The sequence below is a fragment of the Pogoniulus pusillus genome, chromosome 11 (assembly GCF_015220805.1).
Source record: "Pogoniulus pusillus isolate bPogPus1 chromosome 11, bPogPus1.pri, whole genome shotgun sequence".
Lineage (NCBI taxonomy): Eukaryota > Metazoa > Chordata > Aves > Piciformes > Lybiidae > Pogoniulus > Pogoniulus pusillus.
This window is the reverse complement of record NC_087274.1, coordinates 20,578,389-20,600,556: the sequence shown is the minus strand read 5'-3', so window position 1 is coordinate 20,600,556 and position 22,168 is coordinate 20,578,389. Positions and strand designations below refer to the sequence as shown.

The 22,168-nt window shown below is 36.1% G+C and overlaps 1 protein-coding gene across 5 annotated transcripts in view; it reads right to left on the bottom strand.

Annotated features, from left to right (window-relative positions):
- LCORL (ligand dependent nuclear receptor corepressor like) overlaps positions 1 to 22,168 on the bottom strand; it is a 54,153-nt gene that overhangs the window by 27,624 nt on the left and 4,361 nt on the right. For all 5 annotated transcript variants that reach the window (XM_064151359.1, XM_064151355.1, XM_064151358.1 and 2 more), the window contains exons 2-4: positions 7,168 to 7,233; positions 3,457 to 3,536; positions 3,063 to 3,192 (exon numbers count right to left, since the gene is read on the bottom strand). In XM_064151359.1, coding sequence (XP_064007429.1) covers positions 3,063 to 3,192; positions 3,457 to 3,536; positions 7,168 to 7,233 — 276 coding nt within the window. The remainder of the gene's footprint in view (positions 1 to 3,062; positions 3,193 to 3,456; positions 3,537 to 7,167; positions 7,234 to 22,168) is intronic.

Here is a 22,168-nt window from a genome sequence, read left to right as displayed (position 1 = left end):
GTACACATGTAATGAACACATTAATTCAGATATCTCATGAGTTTTTCCTGCAACCACTCCTTACTACAGGTCACATTAAAGGACATTAAGCATGCATTAGTAATCTTTACCTTACTCCTCTGTCACAGCATGCAAGTGAAACTACGTAGACAGACTCATAATGAAAGTATGGGAGTCAGAATCTGTTTACTATTGGTAAACTGAATTTTCATTTCAGTTTTGAAAGTAAAGGATTTTAAATTGAAATCGTGAAAGTTAAATCAAACTATGAATTGATGCACAAAGAAATTACTTTCAGGCACAACTACAACAAAAATAACTGCAAATGTAGTTCTATAGATTAGTCCTTTTCATAACATGAAACAGTCAGGCTTTTGAGAGGCTCATCTTTAAAAAAAAGTTGTTTCACCTCCACATTGGATTATAATCCCCATTGTAGATTAACGATTGCATGTAAAAACTGTTATGATGCTACTTGAAATAGCCTATGAAAATTTCAGTAATAGAAGCAACTGTTTTGTAAATAAAATTGTAATTTTTTTTTAATTGCAAAGCCTCACAGAACTTTGAGGACATTCAAAGCACTGTCAATGAAGACATTTGTGTGAAAAAAAACTTTTCTCCCAATTCTATACCCTATTTTTTGGTTGTTTATGTAATAATCTAATAGAAAGGGGTCCTTCATGTTTAAAACAAAAATAACATTAAAATCTCATGTTTGAGCCTTTTATCTTACAGCTAGAAAAGAGTTAAGCTTCTTATTAAGAAGCATAGCTGCAAGTACATTTATGAATGAAACACTGGAAAAAAGAATTCTCATATAAACAGAAGTAGGTCAGAATGGTCAACAAAATAAAGATATGTAACTTGGCGTAAATAACAATGTCATTAAGGAACAGCACTGACAACTGCAATACTTCATTTCACAAGACAAGCAAACTGCCCATATTGAAAGACCTATGCTCTTCCTTAAAGTGGCAGTAGTACTAGTCATTTCACTGTCCTGCTCTTCTTTCCTTAACTCTACGCGTGCACACACAACACAAAAATATTCTTTTCCATGTTTTAACCACTGCTCACCCTTGAGTTTACAGCTAATGAGTAAAAGAGATTCCATTAGGAGACAGGAATCTGAAAATTTAGAGGAAATGTGATCTTGATATGGAAGAATCAGCTTTTAAATTCACAGTAGTGAAGTTTCACTACACACAGGACATTTGTAATTAGTCGTATAGAACTTATAAATGGAATTAAATGTATTTTGGGGTAGGAAAAGTATTAGGTCTCTATGTTCAATAATTAAGAAATATTTGCTAGCGATGTTATCAGCAGATGGCACCAGATATACTTTGTTATGACCTAAAAAGTTTTTATCCTTAAATGTTTTATTAAGACTTGTGATTATAGTAACTTACAAAGTTTTGCATCCACATGCTTACATCTGTTCAAAATTCTGTTTTCCACATAGCTGATTCAAAACACAAAGCAGCTGTGTTTATTCTGTGGATCATGTACATGCGTACATACTACTTTGAACCCAGCAGAACAATCTCTAAGGAGATTATTCTCAAAAAAAGTAGGTCTGAGCTTTCTCTAGTTTCCCTCACATCACTGAAGACCTCCTGATATTATTAAGAGAAAGCTAAATGACACATTTGTATGATATAATCTGATATTTTCTGCTTGACATTGTCAAATTGATAGTCAGAATGCAAGACAAGGCAGAAATGAAGCTCATGTGCAGTTATGACTAATTGCAATGATTTATTTTAAGTCAGATCTCACGTTTAGGATTGTGTGCAATGAACAACACAATGCTGACTCATCTGACAGTTCAGTCTTACACACGTGTTCGACAGGATAAAGAATAAGTTGGTAAAAGCTTCCCAACAGTATTCTATTCTTAATGAAAAAACACTGTTTTTCAAGAAAGTAAAGATACAGATTTTTCTTCTCATACAACAGAAAAAGGCAGCAAAAAAATCAGCAGGGAATCACAAACCCTCCTTGTATCTTATAATTCTGTTTTGTGAGTAGCAGAGCTAGGAACACCTGGTTCCTTACCAGCTTATTTCCTGTATTCACTCCAGCTCTGCCCTTTTCACAGAAAGGCCATGTTTTCTAGATTGAGCCCACCTTGACAGCCACCAAATTACAGCAATATTCTTGGCTGTACTCTTGAACCTGCCCAGGTTACTGTGAGATCACCAGCAAGTTAAAACCAGAATATTGCAATTTATTCCATGCCATGTATCATGATTATTTAACCTGAGTGAACAAACAGAAATAAGTTCACTCTAGTTTTATGCTCTTGTGAGCATTCAACATTTTTCCTTCCTTCACTCAGATGGTAATTGTAATTACTCTCAATCCTTAGATTTATGTTTGTATATACTTTCTTAACCATAGCTGAAAATCATCAATAAAGTCACAAGTCAGAGACTGGCAGGCAGTTAGTACGAAAAGTATGTTTTACTTCCTTAAAGCAAATGAAATCCTGCTCAACATTTTTCCCTGATGAACTCGAGGGAAGGGGAGAGCAAGGATACAACATAAGTTTACTGCACAAGCTGTGACAGTGGTCTCAGTTTTTGCAGAAAGCCTTTCAGATATTCAAAGGACAAATTAGATACTTAAAGATTATTAATTAAAAAGGAAGTTCCTTGGAGAAAACATTTTTTTTCTTTTTTAATAGCCTGAGATTATGTGTTCCAGACTACATTTTCAAATGTTTGCCAAATTATTTACATGCTGTCCAAGAAGCATAACCAGCACATAACATCTATGTATCTCTGAGATAACACGAAGTAAAGAATCAGATGTGCACAATGTGGAGCAAGAAAGCCACTTATGAGCAGAAATAGTTCAGAACACAAAAAGAAAAGATTACAGGGAAATTGTTTTGGTATGGAAAACAGGGCACTGAAGACACTTGACAGAGCTACCCACTCTAAACTAGCAGTAGTTCTTGAACTAATTCAGAATCAAAAATCAACTGTAAATAATTTGATTATTCCAGATTTATGTCATATCTCTTAACATAAAAGACATGCTTTTATTACCTTTCTTTCGAAAGAGTGCATTTAGATAGTTTTCTGCTTGGCATTCAATCTTATCAGTGTTGGACTGGCCCTGAGATGACAGTTCCTCTGTAGGCGTTGACTGTGAAGAACCGATAACTGATGTGCGATCCTAGAAGACATACGAAGATTATAAAATCTTTCAGAAATAAGCCTACTAATAGTAAAATATACCATTAAATTGTTGAGATCCTAAGTGAAAAAGAACCACCATAAGGATATTTACTATAAAGCCAGGCCACCTTGTTCCCTCTCATATCCAAAGTACCTTGAGTCAAAATGGAAAACTAGCCCATTTGCAGAATTCAATGATCAGATTCTTTCATAGCAAAAATTGGATGCTGGGGAGTCATGCTGACAGCATCTTCATACTTACACTGACTGTTTCTTTGTGTAAATTACAAAAGGAACATTTCTCATCCATAGACCAGTCAGTTAGCTCTTCTGGCTCACAGTCTTAAAAGAAGAAAAAAAAAAAAATCATGGTTTAAACAAGTAAAAATGGATTTTGAGAACAAAATGCACATCCTACAATTCTCTTAATCATGTACATCATAATCTAATAAGCACGTACTGGTACAACATAGTCAGCAGTATTGAATTATATAGGTTATGTCTGAAGACTTGTCTGCCTCACACAGCTAAACTTTTGAAAAGATAGAAGCCCTCTAAAAAGGTAAGTTGGCCTCATGCATTTCAGTTCATTACCTAGCACAATTACTGGATATCTGAATACTGTAAATCAAGCCCTGGTTTCACAGAATGACAGAATTAACCAGGTTGGAAAAGACCTCTAGGATTATCAAGTCCAACCTATCATCTAACCCTTCTATTTAACTAAACCATGGCACTAAGTGCCTCATCCAGCCTCCTGTTAAACTCCTCTAAGGATGGTGACTCCAGCACCTTCCTGGGCAGCCCATTCCAATATGCAATCACTCTTTCCATTCCATTTGATACAAGCATGCTAGAAATCTCAAAGCTAGAATGTACCCCAAGTATCTGTGTATTATTATTTAAATCCAGTTTACTGAGCTCTAAAATACTAATGCAGAATTCTGTATTAACAGCATGTTATATGCTTCCAGGGATGCAAACCAGTGGTTTTGACAGGTTGGACAGCTGATGATCAAAAATAGACACACGATTTCTCTTGACTGGAAAGTAAAAGATAATGACTTATTTTTGCTGAATTAACATAGCTGTCTCAGCCTATTACAGCTATACTTTTAAAGTGTCCACAGATCAAAAAATCTCCACATTATTCTCTCATAATAAATTCATAAATTCTATGATTCTATTCTTTCATAATAAATTCATGTCTTCAGAGCTTTCCTTGCAACCACAATAAATCTGCTTATGAACATCAAGATTCTGCATGTATCTGCAAGACAATTTTGGTATTTTCAGTTAAATTCTTCTGCTCAGGTGTCCTGAAGTTCCACTGTTAAAAGTCTAACTAAAGAATGATCCTTGTGTATTGCCAAAAAATTAGACCTTGAGGAACATCAGCTGTACATAACACTAAATTAATTCAAAGCAGCATAAACCCTGTAAAACATAAGTATGCCAGAGAGCTAACAAAACTGCCAGGAGATAGCAGACACATACCAGTCCAACAGTCCCAGGCCACTACTACATGAAACATACCAAGACCAGTATTAGTTTTTAACTAAAGGTAGAAAATCATACTCTCAGAAACATTCAAGGTACAGATGACAGAATGAGCTTTCTCTTAGCAGCATTCAATTTAGAATCATGACTATCTCCCCTCCTCGTTTTATCTTGCTCAGGCTCAGATGAAAGACTTGGTAACAACACTAGACAGCCCATGAGGAAAAGTTAAGACTGAGATGTTAAGAGCATTAGTAACATGCATCACTTGAAACCGAAGTCATTCAGTACAAAGCTGTCAAACCTATTCCCTCTAAGAATAAAAACATGAATTTTGTCAAATATTACTACATATTTTCAATTCTCAAGTCATTCAGATCTTTGTTTCCCCAAACCATATTTCCCTAGGAGTAACTCAGAATTAAATTAATACAGAGATCTTTAGTACTGCACAGATTCCATGTTTACCTTCTAAAATGTGAAATAATTGTCTATTACATCTAAAAGAGATAGCTTAAAAAAATCACAATCCTTACAATAACAAAGAAAATTATGGAAATTAATGTCCCAATACATTTTCCAGCTATTTGTCTCAATTCTGAACAAATTGTCCCCTTTATTTTCATATCATTGCTTCCTAATAAGTACATTAGAATATCTGAGGTATCTCTCACATCCCTTCATGCTTAATTTTATAAAAACCCTAAAGAATATTAGAGAGTCAGGTTTCTAATATGATTTATTTACTCCATTACTTTATAAATGAACAAATATTCCAGAACAACCTAAGAAAAAAAATAAACAGGTCTTCAAATAAACCTTTCATCCTATATAAAGAGTTTTTTTTTTTCCTGTCAGAGGAAGAACAAGAGAGCTGCTGTTCTCCCACAAGGCACTGTATTTTCTCTGTCCATAGAACAGAAGCCCAGTATATAATATCAGAAAAGAATATACACACAATCTGATGATTAGAGGAAAAAGTTTTCTAACAGTTAACTACTCATAAGTAGAACGTAAAGAATAACAATTTACATGTCAATCTACTTAGCTGAAAAGGAGTATAAGCAAAGGATTAGAAAGCCTTAAGGATTCAGTGACACAAGAAGCCTAGAGCTCATTTAAAGCATGACCAAGGTCAGGTGCCAAGATAGAGAACTTGACACCTTTGCAACCTGCTTCATGATCAAAGTAGGAAGGAAAAGAAACCTGGTGCTGAACACCAGAGGTGAAGAGAACCATTTAAGCAAGCCCAAAGTAAGCTCTATGTATACAACCTACAAAAATTTCAAGATAACAAAAAATAAAAGTAGTTAGCTATCCTTTGCTATGGGTGGTTATTGCAGTTTAAGTACCTTGGCTTCTCAGTACCACTGAAGCCACCTTGGCTTCTTCAGTACCACTTAAGAAAATAAGATTTAACCCAAATGTACACATTTCTCAGGAGTAAGTCTAACTAGTGGCAAAAATAAATAGATACATAAAAAAATCTTTAAATGCCAGTAAAGTAACGTTTCAAGTTCTTGCTCTTTCCCTTGAAAATAGTGTGTTATGCACTACACAGACCAAGGAACTTGAACAATATGACCAAGTTAAATCAGTCATTCCAAGCAAATACTCTAAGCAAATGACTAGCATATGCTACTCGGCCTCATGCACTAGTAGCATCTAGGTTATGTGCTTTACAAACGATTCTCAGATAACAAACTGCAAAGAAATGAAATATTTTAAAGGTTTGGTAACAGAAAGAACATTTTTTTAAGTCAAGAAAATTAACTTGACAGAAAACTTTTCAAATATTTCAAAGCAATTTTGTGCTGTGTTCTCCTTTGCTTTTTCTAAAGAAGGAAAAAAATGTCACACGTAGAGAGTCAGGTGTTTTTGTCAACTATCCTAACAAAATCAAACCCACTTCAAATAAGGCCAGTTCTTACAAAGATAATAGCAAAAAACCCAAACGTATATATACACACACATGCTTAAATACAGATCTACTTATCTATATACTTATATGTAGGTAAAAAGGTATAATGTTTTTAATATATAAATGCATAAAAAAAAATCCTCAAAACTATAAATAGTGTCACTTTTTTTGACTACTACAAGAACAACAAAGTAGCATTTATTACCTTCCTTTTCCCAATTAATGTTAATAGGAAGCTGAGCAGCTTGTCATCCCTTTCTAAAGGATGTCCAAAAAGAGCAGTAGGAGATGCAGTATTCCAAAACAGTAAATCTTTCTCAAGAAAGCTTTGCTAATCCAATATTTACCTGCATAAGAACAAAACCTAGGAACTATTTTACCTAGTGTTTTGCCTATGCACAGTATTGGGGAGAACATGATGAAATAAACATTAGGAAGAGAAACAATCAAAGATTTCCTCTCTAGAATTCAATATACATACTTTAAACAATCTTTAACTAAAAGAAAAAAACAGCAAATTAAGGTCAGTGCACTGAAAGCTGACTCATTTACCTTCAAATAAACTGAGGTCTCTTCGTAGCCTTGGTCCATAAAGCCCTTCTAATATACTTTCAAAACCTGGAGACAAAAGAAACATTTAAAACAGTAAACCAAAAGTTTCTTAAAAGGAATCAAACTCAACAACACTGGCAACAAGGAACTCTAATTCTGAGAGCAATTCCAAAAATTTTTACATTTATCACAGAAGTATTTACTCCTTCCACTATAGTACTATTCAATAGAATTAGAAGATAAAAATAAGACAAGACAACTGCCATCTGCACACAATCAGCCTATTAAGCCATGCCCCAACAACCTCATTAGACTTAAAATAACTACCACAGAATCTTAAAGGTGGGAGGATTAGCTTCATAGCTCTACACCAGTGAAGCAGACTCTCTTACAATTAGAAACTGGAAGGTGGAGAGCAAAGGAGACCACCTTCAAAATCATATAACATTACATTTATGATCACTTGTAATTACTTTATCTGAGTAAGCCACTATTTCCACAAATAATACAAACACAATAAATTTATTTTGCTTCTCATTTCATAAAACTCTCTCTAGTCCTCTGTAACTGCACAACAATATTTTAAAATTAGGGATTACATAAATCCAAGTATTTTCCAGATTTATGAGCTAGTCTGTTTAGGCAGTTAAAGTCACATGCTGTAACAAGGTAGAAGAGACACAGAGCGAACTAGAAGATTAATTAATAAATAAATAAACTCCCCACCACCAACAACCAAAAAAAAACCTAAACAACAAACAGAAGAGATGCACAAGTGATGAAATAAAGAGAATTTATATTATCAATACAACAGAACTTTTGTCCAATATAGTTTCCAAGTGCCCCTTCTTTTCTTCTATCAAATAAATAAGCTTGTTTTCAACTAAGAGGATATTCAAAACAGCACTTGAAGGTTCTCATTCTTCATACTCATGACTTGTCTGTGCTAAAGATGTAGCTATTTACAGTACTTTGCAAGACTATTTTATCATTGCATCATATAAAAGAAGCCAAAGAACATTTATTAAGATCATAACATTTGCTCCTTAGATGTGATGCCCTTGAAGACAATGCAACAGACTGCTCTCTCATCAGAAGTGACATTTACTTTGTAGTTTAGATTATATATAAACTAGTATAAGGAAGAATAAATACATATTGTGTATTATTTGACATGTTACTTAAGATATCAAAATACTTAAGTGGACAAAAGAAGTACTCTTAACACGTTGAAGCTATTCAGTTGAACAGGTCACACTTTGTCAAAATTTACCTTTCCACTTTGTATTATCTTATAATTTTAATACACTAATCATATTTATGTTACTAACTCATTACTGCCAATAGGCTTGCCTCATAAGGAAGGCTTCAAACTAGGCTTGCCAGTGAGGTGTAGACTGAAACTTAGAGAGGTTAAGTGTACAGGACAACACAATAGCAAGGATCTTATGGTCCCTCTGAGAAGGCTGGCACAGGCAGGTAAAACTCTTCAATAGCTATATATAAGTGTATGAAGCACATGAAGCAAGGCAGCTTCTCTCAAGTTTAATAGTCATTTATATCTGAGTAAAACAGTATTATTACAGTTAAAAGAAGATAAAGCCTTCTTAAAGAGAAACTGCCTTTCAAGTCCTCATAGAACTTTAAGTTTTCCATAATGTTTTGTCACTATAAACATATTGTCTGTCACATATTAGAAGACTGTCTACAGCAGAAAATGTCTGTTGCCACATATAGCCAGTACAGGCTGTAAAATTCTTTATTATGAATAAAAGCAAATAATTATTAAATGGATACATTGCATGGAAGCTTCCCAGGCTGAGCACCTTAGATCGGTGTACAGAGGTATTTAAGGAACACAGGAGGACTCTTCCTCACTGCATGACCAGATAAATCCATGTTTCACCTATTCCTTAGCAGCAGTGTGGCTATGTACTATGCAGGCCTCTTCCACCCAGAAACCAGTAAATAGCTCAGTGGTACCTGTCACTGTGGAAGTCCTATGTTCTGTTTCATTGAACCTAGAGGAAACCACATGGTGCACTTGGAATTTTTAATACTAAGTTATATTACATTTGGACAGATGTAGTCATTTAACCATTTTACAGTACACATTGAGGTCAAACATTGTTGTTTGTTTTGTTGTTTTGTTTTTTTCCCCCCAAAAGCATTATCTCTCTAATGCTTCTGAGAGGAAATAATGTTTAGCCTCACAGCTGATCGCAATGCAATACCTTCTTGAACTGTCTCCTCCTCCTTCCACCCCCACATTCTCTAGGTGATCATAACTGAGCCTGTGAGTATGTTTCAAACAAATTTGTTTGAATTACTCCAACTGTGTTAGCAGAACAGCCAAAATGAAGGGTGTCATTTATTAAATGGAATCTGACATTTGAGTCCTGCTTTCAAATGCACCACGTGGCAAGGCTGAGGGTAGCAGAGGCAATTACAATACAATTAGGGAACAGAAGCTAAGTATATGCACAGGTTACAGGAAATGGTTTTGTTATCTTTGTTACACTCTACTTCATACTAATTTAATTATTCCCTAGTCCTGTTTATGGCCATACTAACTCCAGTATTTGTATCTTCATTTTGAAAGAAAGTCTGTTTAATAAAAGCAGATATATTTTTATTCACCTTTGACTTTTCATTCCTTCACAAGTGGTCTTTTTCCTTGTTTACATGTTTCTCTTTCAGAAGTAAGCCAATTCTAGGGCTTTAGATACAATGCTACAATATCATCCTTTTTACTAAATAGATATATATTAAAAACCTCCAAACACTTTACAGAAACAAAATTTTAATGGAAATGGGACAAGCATAACAATACTCTTCATCTGATTCATAATTACTGCTAAGACTTTTTATCTTCACTCCAAAAGGCTATCCATTAGAAAAGATCCTATTGCTCTCCCTAACTGCGTTTTAAGGAATTTAGAAAACAATAGGCACATGCAAACTAAGTTCTGTTTTTCCCCTTCTTCTCCAGCATATCTTCAAGTAGACAAAGGGTAATGCTGCACATTGCTTTCAAGAAGGATGGGGCAAATGTGTATTTTCACTACAATAAGATGAGAACTTTAGCTTAAAGCACTACAGCTTCAGGAGGCACTGCAGAAACAAAGACAGATCTTGAGGTTCTGTAAAATGCATGTTTCTTAACCCACCTGACAAAGTTTGCAGAATGATATGTTGGAAGCTTTACTTCTGTGTGCCAAAAACTTGTCATCACAGAAACTTCCACCACTCTCCACTTTGCTTAAAAGTTAAAATCACTTGCTATTTAGTTTAAGTAAAATTAAGCCTTATCCTTTCCTCCTACTTAAAAAAAGATGACACTTAAGTAACATGCATCAGCAAGGAAGATTGTTGTCTTGTTTTTTGACTTTATTCAATGTTCTGAGTGAATGGAATTACACATTGCAATTACAGTAGAAAAAAAACCACATTCTAACCAGAGTGGAGTTTAGCCCACTAATGACGCTTTTTAAAAAATCAAAAAGTAATGTGAAAGTAGGCTCAGAATTACTGCTTTAAAATCTTAGAGGATTGTAAAAATTAACAAATGGTCTTTAAAAAGTAATTAGAAAATTTCAAAGAATAGGATTACATTTAATGGGATTGAGTGCAGCACTGCCAGACAGCATTAAAATGAAACTATTTTTTGTTGTCCTGTAAAAGTTAGTGTTACTTAAATGACTTCAGCAGTTAAAGAGGCTTGATTACAATTAAGAGTTAAATTCCTGCTTCAGCATTTCCCTTTGACTACATTAACACAGTTATGTGGTTTTCATGTAAATTCTGTTCCCATTCTGAACGCAAACTTTCTTTTGAGGTGGCATTTCTTAATCTATGAGGCCTATTCATGAATTTTACAAGGAGTCTCGAAAACTAAAAATCACACTGGAAAGATATTACAGACAAGGACCAAAAGACAGATCCTGCATCCCCGAGTTTATTGCCCTAACCAATAGGTTCACCTCCCTAACTGCTAGCCTCCTTTGTCCTACACACTTATTCGAGCAGAAGTAACTTCAGAGCAAATGACAAAATCCAAAAAGCTGATCTGAGCTATAGCTGGGTGACATAACTGGTATTATCAGAAGTAAAAATTCCCCTTCATATGTGAAAATACATAAGCAGCTAATAACATTAAGCTTGGTTCACCCACACCAGAGAAATGACTTAAAAGATTCTCCCCTCTCCCCTGCATTGGTTCTTTGCCCTGTTTCTCTCAATTAAAAACTGATCCCTTCTAAAAACTACATTTAACTTCAAAAAGGTGCATGTTTATATATACTTCTATTTCTCACTTCTATACAGTCTGACAACTGCATTATTTTGACTCAGCAGAGGAGCACATCTGAAAGAAGTTTTGGGGTTTCCATTACTAAGGCAGCTATCTTGAATTTAAACAATCTCAGCACAGAAATAATTCAGTTTCATTAGTTTTAACAAGCATGATAGAGCATGACAACAGAAAATATTTTTTTTTATTCAAATGTTATCTTTTTCCTGTTCAGAATGTCACCACATAATATATCTATTCAGTACAATTCATTATTTGATAAAAAGAATGCTGGCCAGGTTCTGAAGTGAAAATCAGCCCATTTTTCTTGTAGAAAAATCTTGAAGTCTGTCCTAAATTATGTCTCAAATAGGGATTGGGCAGGGAGGCAGCTTCTGTTTAATACAGCATCTATAGAATGCCTATAGCACACAAGCATAGACATTTAACTTCATACACTCATATTATTTACTATATTGATTCAGATTCCTAAGCAAACAGGAACCAGCATACCAGAGATTCCAATGTGAAAGGGAGGAAATCCTCTATTTAGACTCCAATACAAATTCTGAACCATAGCTAAAAGAGATACTTGTCCTTCTCTGCAAACCTTGAGGACACGACTGCTGCCACTGAGAAAAGACTGCATAACCAGAAGTTGAAATGAGACTATGGAACAGCTTCAGTTGTAACCAGCTATTTTCATTTAGGATAAACCCCATTACTTTTAACTCTCCACACTGTGGTCATGCAGGCAGTGATGCAATGTAGTTTCCAAAAAAAGAATACTGACATCAAAAGACTTAGGTATAACACAAAGCTTTTATGAGCATTAAGCAGAATACAAAGAGGGAGGAATATTCCAGTCCAAGGGAGACAAACACTGACCATAACTCGGAGGAAAGACAAAAAGAGGAAATGTTCTGCCTCCCCTCAATTGTTCAGCAATTTTAAAGAAAAGGTTGGCAGCCGAAGGAAAAAGAAAAATAAGATTTTCAGGTAAAGATGGAAATTAGCATCAGTTCTGAGTTTGGATCTATTTTTCAGGTGCTTATAAATCTCAATAAGAAAAATAAGGTTCAAAGTTATTGCCACACTCCCAAGTAATCTTCTTTGTAAGAATGTGTCCTTGAAGACTTATAAGCAGGGAAATTGACATGACACTTTTTACTTTAACTTTCAGATACTGTTGAACTTAAAATTAGATTAAATTTCAAGTGTAGTAAGATATTTTGAGAGATTTATGTTATTTACAATTTTAAAAGGGAAATACGTATAAAGTGGCTGTGCTGCTCTGCAGTTGGAGGACAGAAGAAAGATTCTAAGATACAGCTACTAGAACTTAATTTCTGTTCTTTCTAAAAACTCTTCTTTCTTTGAAGAGTGATGTAATCCCAGCTGCCACACAGAGACATTTAGATATGAAATTGGTGTGCATATATGTGTTTTTCAGACACTGAAGCTTATCCTAGTGCCCTTCTTTTTTCAAAAATTTATCTAGATACAAGCTGTTACTCAGAATCATACTGGTAACAGTTTGGGCCAGTTTACAGTTTGAATTCTTAGATAGAAAATTCAGAGGGACTAAATCCCTGTAATAGAAGATAATATCCAGTTTGGGAAAATACTTGCAACTGCCTCAGCTGGTACCAATTTAACTGTTTTATGACATGAAGAGGGTAATACACAGCACTAACACATAGAAACAACCATAATTTTCAGCAGACTGTGCCACGTGCTCATTTCTTATTCATATATTTAAGATGTACAGAACAACTGGAAAGTTTGGCTACTTTACCTAAAAGGTTTAAGGTTACCAAATAAAGATTTTTTTTCCCCCGTCAAATTTTTAATGTTAGTTTTTACATGAAGGTTTAGTAAGATGCTCACCAAATCAATATGGAAAAGCTAAACCCACAATAAATCTGTAACAATTAACAGGTCACAACAGGGCTTTACTCGTATGCAAATACTATGTAGTATCACACATCTAACCAGCATCTGGGAGAATAGCTAGCAGTCAGCTGAAGAATAGGTAGGTTTAACACACTTCCTGGATTATCAGAAGCAAAGAATATGAAGCTTTCTGCTAGGAAGGGAGTGGTAGCTGAAAGTTGTTAGAGAACAGCAGTTATCAGAAAATACCAGTTCACCAAGCCAAAAATACACTGAATTAAAAAACTTCCTCGTCCGATGGGCTTTCCAGAAACTGAAATTTAGGGTTCTGTATCACAGCCTGTTTAACAAGTAAGTGAAATTTCCTATGAGATCCAGAGTTTCATGGTAACTTCCAGGAAGTTTCTTTTCAATTCATTTACGTCTATTCCCCACAAACTGCTCTGAAATAAAGGAGGGAAAAATCATTCTTAGCTCCTAGTAGATTCAACTTACTCAGATTTGTTGATTTTTTTTTTTTTAATGACATTGAAATTGATTGAAATTCTACAACTAGGCTACACTAATCTGGTGCTTCCCTGAAATGAGCTGATACTTTGTTTCTGAAGCTACAGAATAAAGGATATTTTGTATCTAGCTGCCAAATCATAACACAGTAGGTGAACAATCAATTCTTCGATTCCCTGTGTTGCATTGAAGCATTTACTTCCAAACACTGATTAACATAAAAGTTTAACTGAAACCAGCTCATTTAAAATACTTTTAGTAGCCCTAGACATACCACAATTTCACCAAGACATGGATGCAACATATCTTTAAACTAGCAGCTCATTTAGGTTTGTCATAAGGCTACTTTTCTGTGGTTTTTAAACACCCATGCCATGTATTTTCACATTACATCTTATTTTTATAAATACCTAGTATTTGCCAAAAATAAACCAGCAAACAAACAAAACCCCCAAACAATCCCCAAACCCTCCAGACAGTCATAATTTTTGTATCCAGCTAAAATTTGGCACCGGCAAATTAAATTTAGAGCTGGCAACACATCAACTGGGTCCACAAGAACTGGACACTTATTTATGTAAAAACTTAATTTGAAATAAAAAGTATCATCCACAGCACCTTTCTTGCAAAGATTTTCTGAAGTTCAAAATTGCAAGGGTCTCAGATACTCCATTTAGTTTGAAAGAACTCTCAATTCAGCTCAATTGAGATCTCAAATCAGTCATTTAACATGATCAGTGCATAAAAGCTAAGACAGTTCAGAGTAGGTAGGTATCTCAACTTCGGTGTCATGGACAATCAGTCTGTAGTCTATAGCAATTGAGCACCAGTTCTGTGGAATACTATACTGAAAAGAATGCACACAAGTTTCTAATTGTTTAGCATTTGATTAAGAAGCCTGAGTATCCTAATTTTCTACTGGAGGCTGGAAGACTAGAAATACAAAACCAGATTTTGAATGTGAATTTGTGCTTCACATTAGGCATTCTCATCAAATAAAAGATGCCAGAAAACAGAAGAAAATGTTCATTAGTCTTGGGTTTGCTTTTAGCATTCAGTGAAAGAATAAGCAGGTGTTTTTGGGGTTTTTTTTTGTTTTGTTTGCTTTTTTTTTTTTTTTTTTTTTTTTCTGAAGTAATTGGCACACATCTGTACAAGCTTTTGATAAAACTTCCTCCCAATCATTAAATGCCACAAGATAAAGGTCCAAACGATAAGATTAAAACTGTGGGACTCAAGATCCTCATCTGCTGTGGAACAGAATTCATGTAGTATTCAAACTACACACCAGCTCTGAGAATTTATTGTGAGATAAGAAGTTTTACAACATTTCTGCAATTAATGTCTGATTAAAATAATTTTAAGATTAAAAGATAGAATCTTTACCAGCTTTCAATACTCCATTGCCAATTTGATGAGTTTCTTTGACCCATATCCTATTGCTTCCAGGAGCCTCAAGCAAAGGAAAACAGGAAATTTCACTACTCTGAGCTGATCTGTAAGTAGGGTACTTTTCACTCTTAGTGAAACAATTTAGAAGGACAACAGCAACTGCTTCAAGAAGCCAAATTAATTGCAAGGTCAAGAATATGGGAATAGGATTTCTTAAAAGAAAGGTATGATTACAGTCCACATTCCTGGCAGGAGGGAAACTCCTGCAGGACCCAGATAAACCTCAGTTCCAGCATTCTGGAGAACTTCATATGAAGTTACTTCTCTGGTACAAACTTCTTAATCAGTCTCATAGTCCAAGGTAATTCATATCCTACACAAAGAGCAAAACAGCCTCTTATTAGTATTCTGCAAGATTGAGAATTAAGGGGGAGAAAACATCAGAGTACCCCTAGGATCCAGTCTGTAATAGTTCTGTAAGCCACACAGGAAATAAATAAAAAGGCTTTGAGAAAACAAGTCATCATTCTAATGCTTTTAAGATATTCTGTTAATATCATTTTCCTCAAAGTACCAGCCCTCAAAACACTGCCATATGTGATAACCTGAAGTACAGGTCTTACTGGGCTTGGGCCAGCAAAATGACTTCTTGACCTGTGGGGCAAGTAGTAAGTCACCAATTAAGAGGTGTATTCAGCAAGACCACAGATTTCATAAAGTGAAATAATCGCACAAGTACAGAACTGTTCATCAGGAAACACTACAGTGGATTTCTCTTACAGCTTCTTTCCTGCACTCTTACTGCAGAAAGCATTGGTTAAGTAAGAAATCCATGATCCCTTGAATGTTCAGTTCACTGCTTAAAGGTTTGCAGAAGGAGTTCTTGCAAGAAATTACCATAGTTGACAATAATTCAGATATGACTGATTAACAGACAAATGCCTCCTCAAAAATGATGGTATTTGTAGTATTTACTGAACAGCATAGAATCATATGATCAACCTGGTTGGAAGAGACCTCCAAGATCATCCTGTCCAACCTATCACCCAGCCCTAGCCAGTCAACTAGACCATGGCACTAAGTGGCTCATCCAGGCTTTTCTTGAAGACCTCCAGGGATGGTGCCTCCACCACCTCCCTGGGCAGCCCATTCCAATGGGAAATCACTCTCTCCTAACATCCAGCCTAGACCTACCCTGGCACAACTTGAGACTGTGTCCCCTTGTTCTATTGCTGGTTGCCTGGGAGAAGAGGCCACCCCCCACCTGGCTACAGTCTCCCTTCAGGTAGTTGTAGACAGTAATAAGATCACCCCTGAGCCTCCTCTTCTCCAGGCTAAACAACCCCAGCTCCCTCAGCCTCTCCTCATAAGGTTTGTGTTCCAGGCCCTTCACCAGCTTTGTTGCCCTTCTCTGGACATGTTCCATCACCTCAACATCTTTCTTGAATTGAGGGGCCCAGAACTGGACACAGTACTCAAGGTGTGGCCTGACCAGTGCTGAGTACAAGGAAAGAATAACCTCCCTTGTCCTACTGGCCACACTGTTCCTGATGCAGGCCAGGATGCCATTGGCTCTCTTAGCCACCTGGGCACACTGCTGGCTCATCTTCAGCCTACTATCTATCAGTACCCCAAAACCCTCACATTTTGACAAGAAGCCCTTTTTAAAGGAAACACCCTGCTCTGTGCAAGTGAAATACCAAAGACACTACATGCAGAAGTCTCTAGGACTCTGTTTCTGAGGGCTGTGCACATTAAGTTGATCCAGGGTCAGTGCATAAATGCAGTTTTTCACATCAGCACTAAGCTCAGGGCACTCTGGGTATTTCTGATGTTTTGAGAAAACAACTCCAGATGCCTCTCATTTGAAAAGCTAGATAGCTTTTTAACTATAGAATAGTTTTGACTGGAAAAGACCTTTAAGGTCATCAAGACCAATCATTATCTAGCTCTGCAGAGTCTGGTATTAAACCACATCCCTAAGCACCAAATCTCTGCATCCACTCCAAAGATGGGAGTTCAACAACTTCCCTGGAGAGTCTTTGATAACACTTTCACTGAGGAGGTTTCTTCTAATTGTGGAAACTCCCCACATAGAAACACATACATCAAGAGCTGGGATGATACTATTTATGGAGACAGATCAGGTTGTCAATATTCCTTTAATGTGACTGACAAAAAAATAAAAGAAAATGTTTAGAAGCAAAGACAAATGGGTGGTTTTATGAAGAAGTAAAAGACAGGAAATGACCACTTATGAAAGTTGAAGGATGAAGAGATAGAGTGGTTCAGGAAGAATAAGAAAATTGAAGGAGTATGAACTGGAATCACAGGCAAGTCCACAGTCACTGTATTATTCACCTGGTAGTACGGCAAACTTTTGAGATAGTTTGGCACAGTTAATACTAGAGCCTCTGTTCAGAGCAGTTTAAAACAGCAGTGGGTCCAACTTTACTTTCTTCTGATCAGATGGCTAACACCAGAACGGCCTACATCTGAATTACAGGTCACAAAGTGTATCCATTTGATAATCCTCCCCCTTATTCAGATTAGGATGATTTAATAGCTACCCTTAGGTAAAGTCAAACCTTCACATTTAACTGGGCCTGCTGCGGTATGCTCTCCGTTCTGAGAAAAAGAGGTCTGCAATCATAAACCAGAGCTCTCTGAAGCAGTCTTCTCTAATCTGCTTTACATCAAACCATAGAATTGTTTTGGTTAGGAAGGACCTCCAAGATCATTGTGCCAAATTGTCAATCTAACACCACCATGACCACTAAACCATGCCTTGAAGTGAAATACGGCGGCCTTATTAGTTCAGTGTTAATCAAAATATGTCCAGCAGTTTTGCATAAGTACTATTTTAGAACAGCATATTATAATGGTATGGTGCTTTTAAAATGGTAAATAAAACTTTTTAATTTTGAAAAGATGTGCAAAGCTTTTTGACAGCAGTATCAGAAGCAACAGCGTTTTCAACCCTAATTACACTGCTCTTTGACCTATTAGTGGGTTAGACTAGAAATACACCAAAGATATTTTATAAAGCAGTAGAATTATGAAGTTAAGAACTATTATTCGTATGTAAGATTTTAACTAGCCAGTAATTAATGATTTGAAGGGGATGGATACTGTTGAACAAGGAAGATAAATATTTGTACTCTAAAAATTAAGCATTTTTACAAGCAGTCGGTAGCATTTTAGAATAAAAACACACTGCAAGACCACATTTTTTTTCTACCATACAGCTCTCTGAACATCAGTAATCAATCTCTAGGTGCCACAGAAGCTAGGATGCATCACAACTGGAAAGTGAGGCTGAATCATACATAAACTGAACACTGAGGAACATAGAGAACACAGATTCAGTGACTTTAAGAAAAAAAAAATTACTAGTAGTGACATTTATCCAACTCTTACTCCTAGAATACAACACATGCAGATATGGTGATGCAAGCCTGGGTGGATGTTGAGAATTAAAAGAAGCAGGTGACACTCCAAAAGAACTTTTCAAAGAACAAAATATTATCTAAGGCAGAGTTAATCCAGCTTCTCAAGATACTATGCAGAAGCAACAACCTAACACACAGGTCTTTGATCTGCAGGCACATGCTGCTGACTGCACTTCCTAAGAAGAAATTCAGCTCAACATATTTCTGCAGATTCTGAGTTCCTTGCTCTTTGTAGAACATCTTCTTACAGGCTCAAACAGATAAGGCACTAACCATCCATTTTCCTTTGCCTACTCTCTCTCCTCCCTTCTTCCCAGTTTCTCTATACCTCCAGAGGATGGAAGAGTAAAGCAGTAAATTAGCACTGAGAGAGAGAAAAAAAAAAGAGATTAAAAAAAAAACCCAGAAACACGTAGTAACTTTACACCTTCAAACAAAGTTGTTTGGTAACTAAATTTACAATGTCATCTTATTTTCCAGAAGTTTGATATATGTAAACCACATGAACTCAGTTCTGTTACAATATCTATCGGTGTTCTAACCTACCCTACCAAGATCCCCTCCAAGCACATGGAAGAGAACAAGGTTCAAGATTAACAAGAGTACAATTCTGACTGGTACACACCAAAAAAAAGTTAGTGAGGTTTATAAAGCTCTGGCTGACCTCTACACTTTACATAAACACACTGAACTCTAAAGGTTAGAAAAACAGCCTTGTTTGAAGCCCTGATACTTGAGTCGTATTCAAGAAGAAGGCATCTATTGTAACTATCTATTCAAAACACCCATATAATACAGCTGAAAAATAAAAAAAAGGCATGGGTGGATGAGGGAAAGAGGTACTTATTTTTCCCATTTTAGCTGCAGACACTACAAGTTCTGGCTACTTGCCAACAGATGAAACACAGCTCAATGGCATACACTGATTTGATAAATTGATCAGCATGATGCATTCCTGTTATTTTTCAATGTATAATGTTATGCTATATATTAAGTATTTTATATAATAAACTGTTAATACTTATTACCATAGCAAGGCAGTTCAAGAGACCCAACACTAAAAAAAAAACCCAAAACCCCAGTTTGCTGTTACATCAGACAAGTACCACCACAAAGTCAGACCAAGGAGAAAGCCATTATTGTTTGTTAACAACAGCAAGTACAACTATCTGGTTGATTAGGATGTTGTTCTACTAATTTGGCTAGCAGCTTACTTCACTTCCTCCCCTCCAAAACCAAACCAAACCAAACCCAAACAACCGAAAAAAACCCTGCAACCCCAAACTAAAAGCCCACCAAAACAAACAAACCAACCAAAAAAACAAAACCCCCCACCTATTTACTAAAACCCAAACCAACCAACCAAAACAAAACCCAGAAGTCTTGTTTGCTTCAGTACAGCTATTTATTCCTGACTTGGGAGAAAACACAGGTATTTGTTAAAACTGCTTAAAAAACTGACCCGAGTTAAACTGATCAAACTTTTTATTTCCTCTTCCACCTGCTCCATTTCCCCTCTTGTTTTCTAGGTTAGTGTTAAGCTATATTAGTTTTGCAGTCTAGTTTGTTGAACTGTTTGGTACATGAATACCAGTCAACATAAATCATAAAGGTACAGTGAGTCTAGAAAGAGAAACAGTAAAATTGTGTCATGCCTCAACAAAACGACCCTGAAACTTACCAACCTCATGCACTAGTTACTGAAGACCATTTCAAGGAAAGATCCAAGACTGAGTTGCAGTGACAGTATCTATGCCTGAAATCATTACCAAACATTACAGTAGTTCCTGGAATGCTTACTGGTACATAGAAGCACTTCAATTTGTATCTAGACATAAGACCCACACAGGTTATCAATACCACTGAAGATAGATATATGTACTTGCATGCTCCGCTACATATTTTTTTCCTGAGTGCAAAGAATTCAAAGCATTCCTGTATTCTGCACAGTCCACTGATTAGTCCATGCAGAAATGGTTTTGTCTTTCATAAAATTCTGCTCCATACAGCCTTACAACTGCAGGCTCACAAGAGAGCAGTGAGATAGTACTGCATCTACTGCTAGCTACACAGAACTTTCTTCAATTGGTGTTTAAACTAAACCTCTGGGTGTCATTAACTATTCTTATATTGTTTTCCCAAGTAAAAATTTCTCTCAAGACTCAAATGCCAACTACCTTTTCAAAAACATGTAATGGCAGCAATTATTTCTTTCTCAGAGAAAAGCGGATGAGTTGACACAGACTGTGAGAAGACATGGAGAAGCTGATTTAACACTATATGTTTGAAAAAGATAGTCCAACACAAAGTGAACTCCATGTGTTTTCTCTTGTTTCAGTCTAAAAACAATGTGATATAAACACTGCAGCAGCTTTCAATGACACACATACACATGCAGATTATTTTTCCTCCATTGTTTAACTTGCTTAGTTCAGGGGAAATCAGGATGGTACGTTTAGGGCTGTGTTCCATTTCTGGCAGCTGACAGTGCCAGGCAGCTAAACCACTCCAATGGCTTATTTCTGTCACCTATCCTGCTTCTGCTGCTTAGTCCCACCCATGTCCTTACGCTAGAACCAGCATCCATCGGATTATGGGGTTTTGATTCACAAGCACCCAAATACACTACAGCAGTTGACCAGCTAACTGAATGTAAGCAGATGAGACAGAGATCTGATGAGAACTGATGCAAGTATAGGAGCAACAGGAGCATGCAATCAGGATTGAGATTCCTTCACTCTGGTAGTAATTCTGTCAGACCTGATGACACAAGATGGCACTTTACTACACTATTAGGTTGTGGTTTTATACTAACTGTTCAGTGCTAATGCTGACTTACACACTTGCCTCTGCAATACTAGCTTGAGCTATTTCTCTACACAATAACTAGCAGATAGCCAAGAGCATTATAGATTATAACAAAACATTCTACTACTACTACTACTGTAGCAACTATCAAAAGTCACCTATACTGCAGCAGTATGAAAAAAAAAGATGAAAAGATAGTAAGCTGCTACAAAGTACTTACACAGTGAATGCCACAATACTTCTGAGTATTGTAAGAACAAAAATACAAAGTATTTAATGCAGGACTGTTGCAAGCCTGAGGACAGTACCAAATGCAGTAGCTGCAGCTCTTATGCTGGGAATCCAGGAGGAAGCAGAATTCCTCTTACTGGAAAGTGCTCTGCATACAGCTTGTTCAAAATAATATGTTACAACAGAATTCAAATATTTAAAAGATAATAATTGAAAGTCTATGTTCGTCACCACAGAATTAGACGCACCAATGTATCCTGTTTGAGAGAGAATTTGTTTTGAAAAAAGCGAACAAGCGATGGAGTATTTGCAAGCTTACAAAAATGATCTTCACTTTGATCAGACTTCAGTTTTTGTAAGAAAGCAATACCAAGGCAGCAGAGGAACAGTAAAACATCTACCCTTCCCTTCCCCTCCAAGTGAA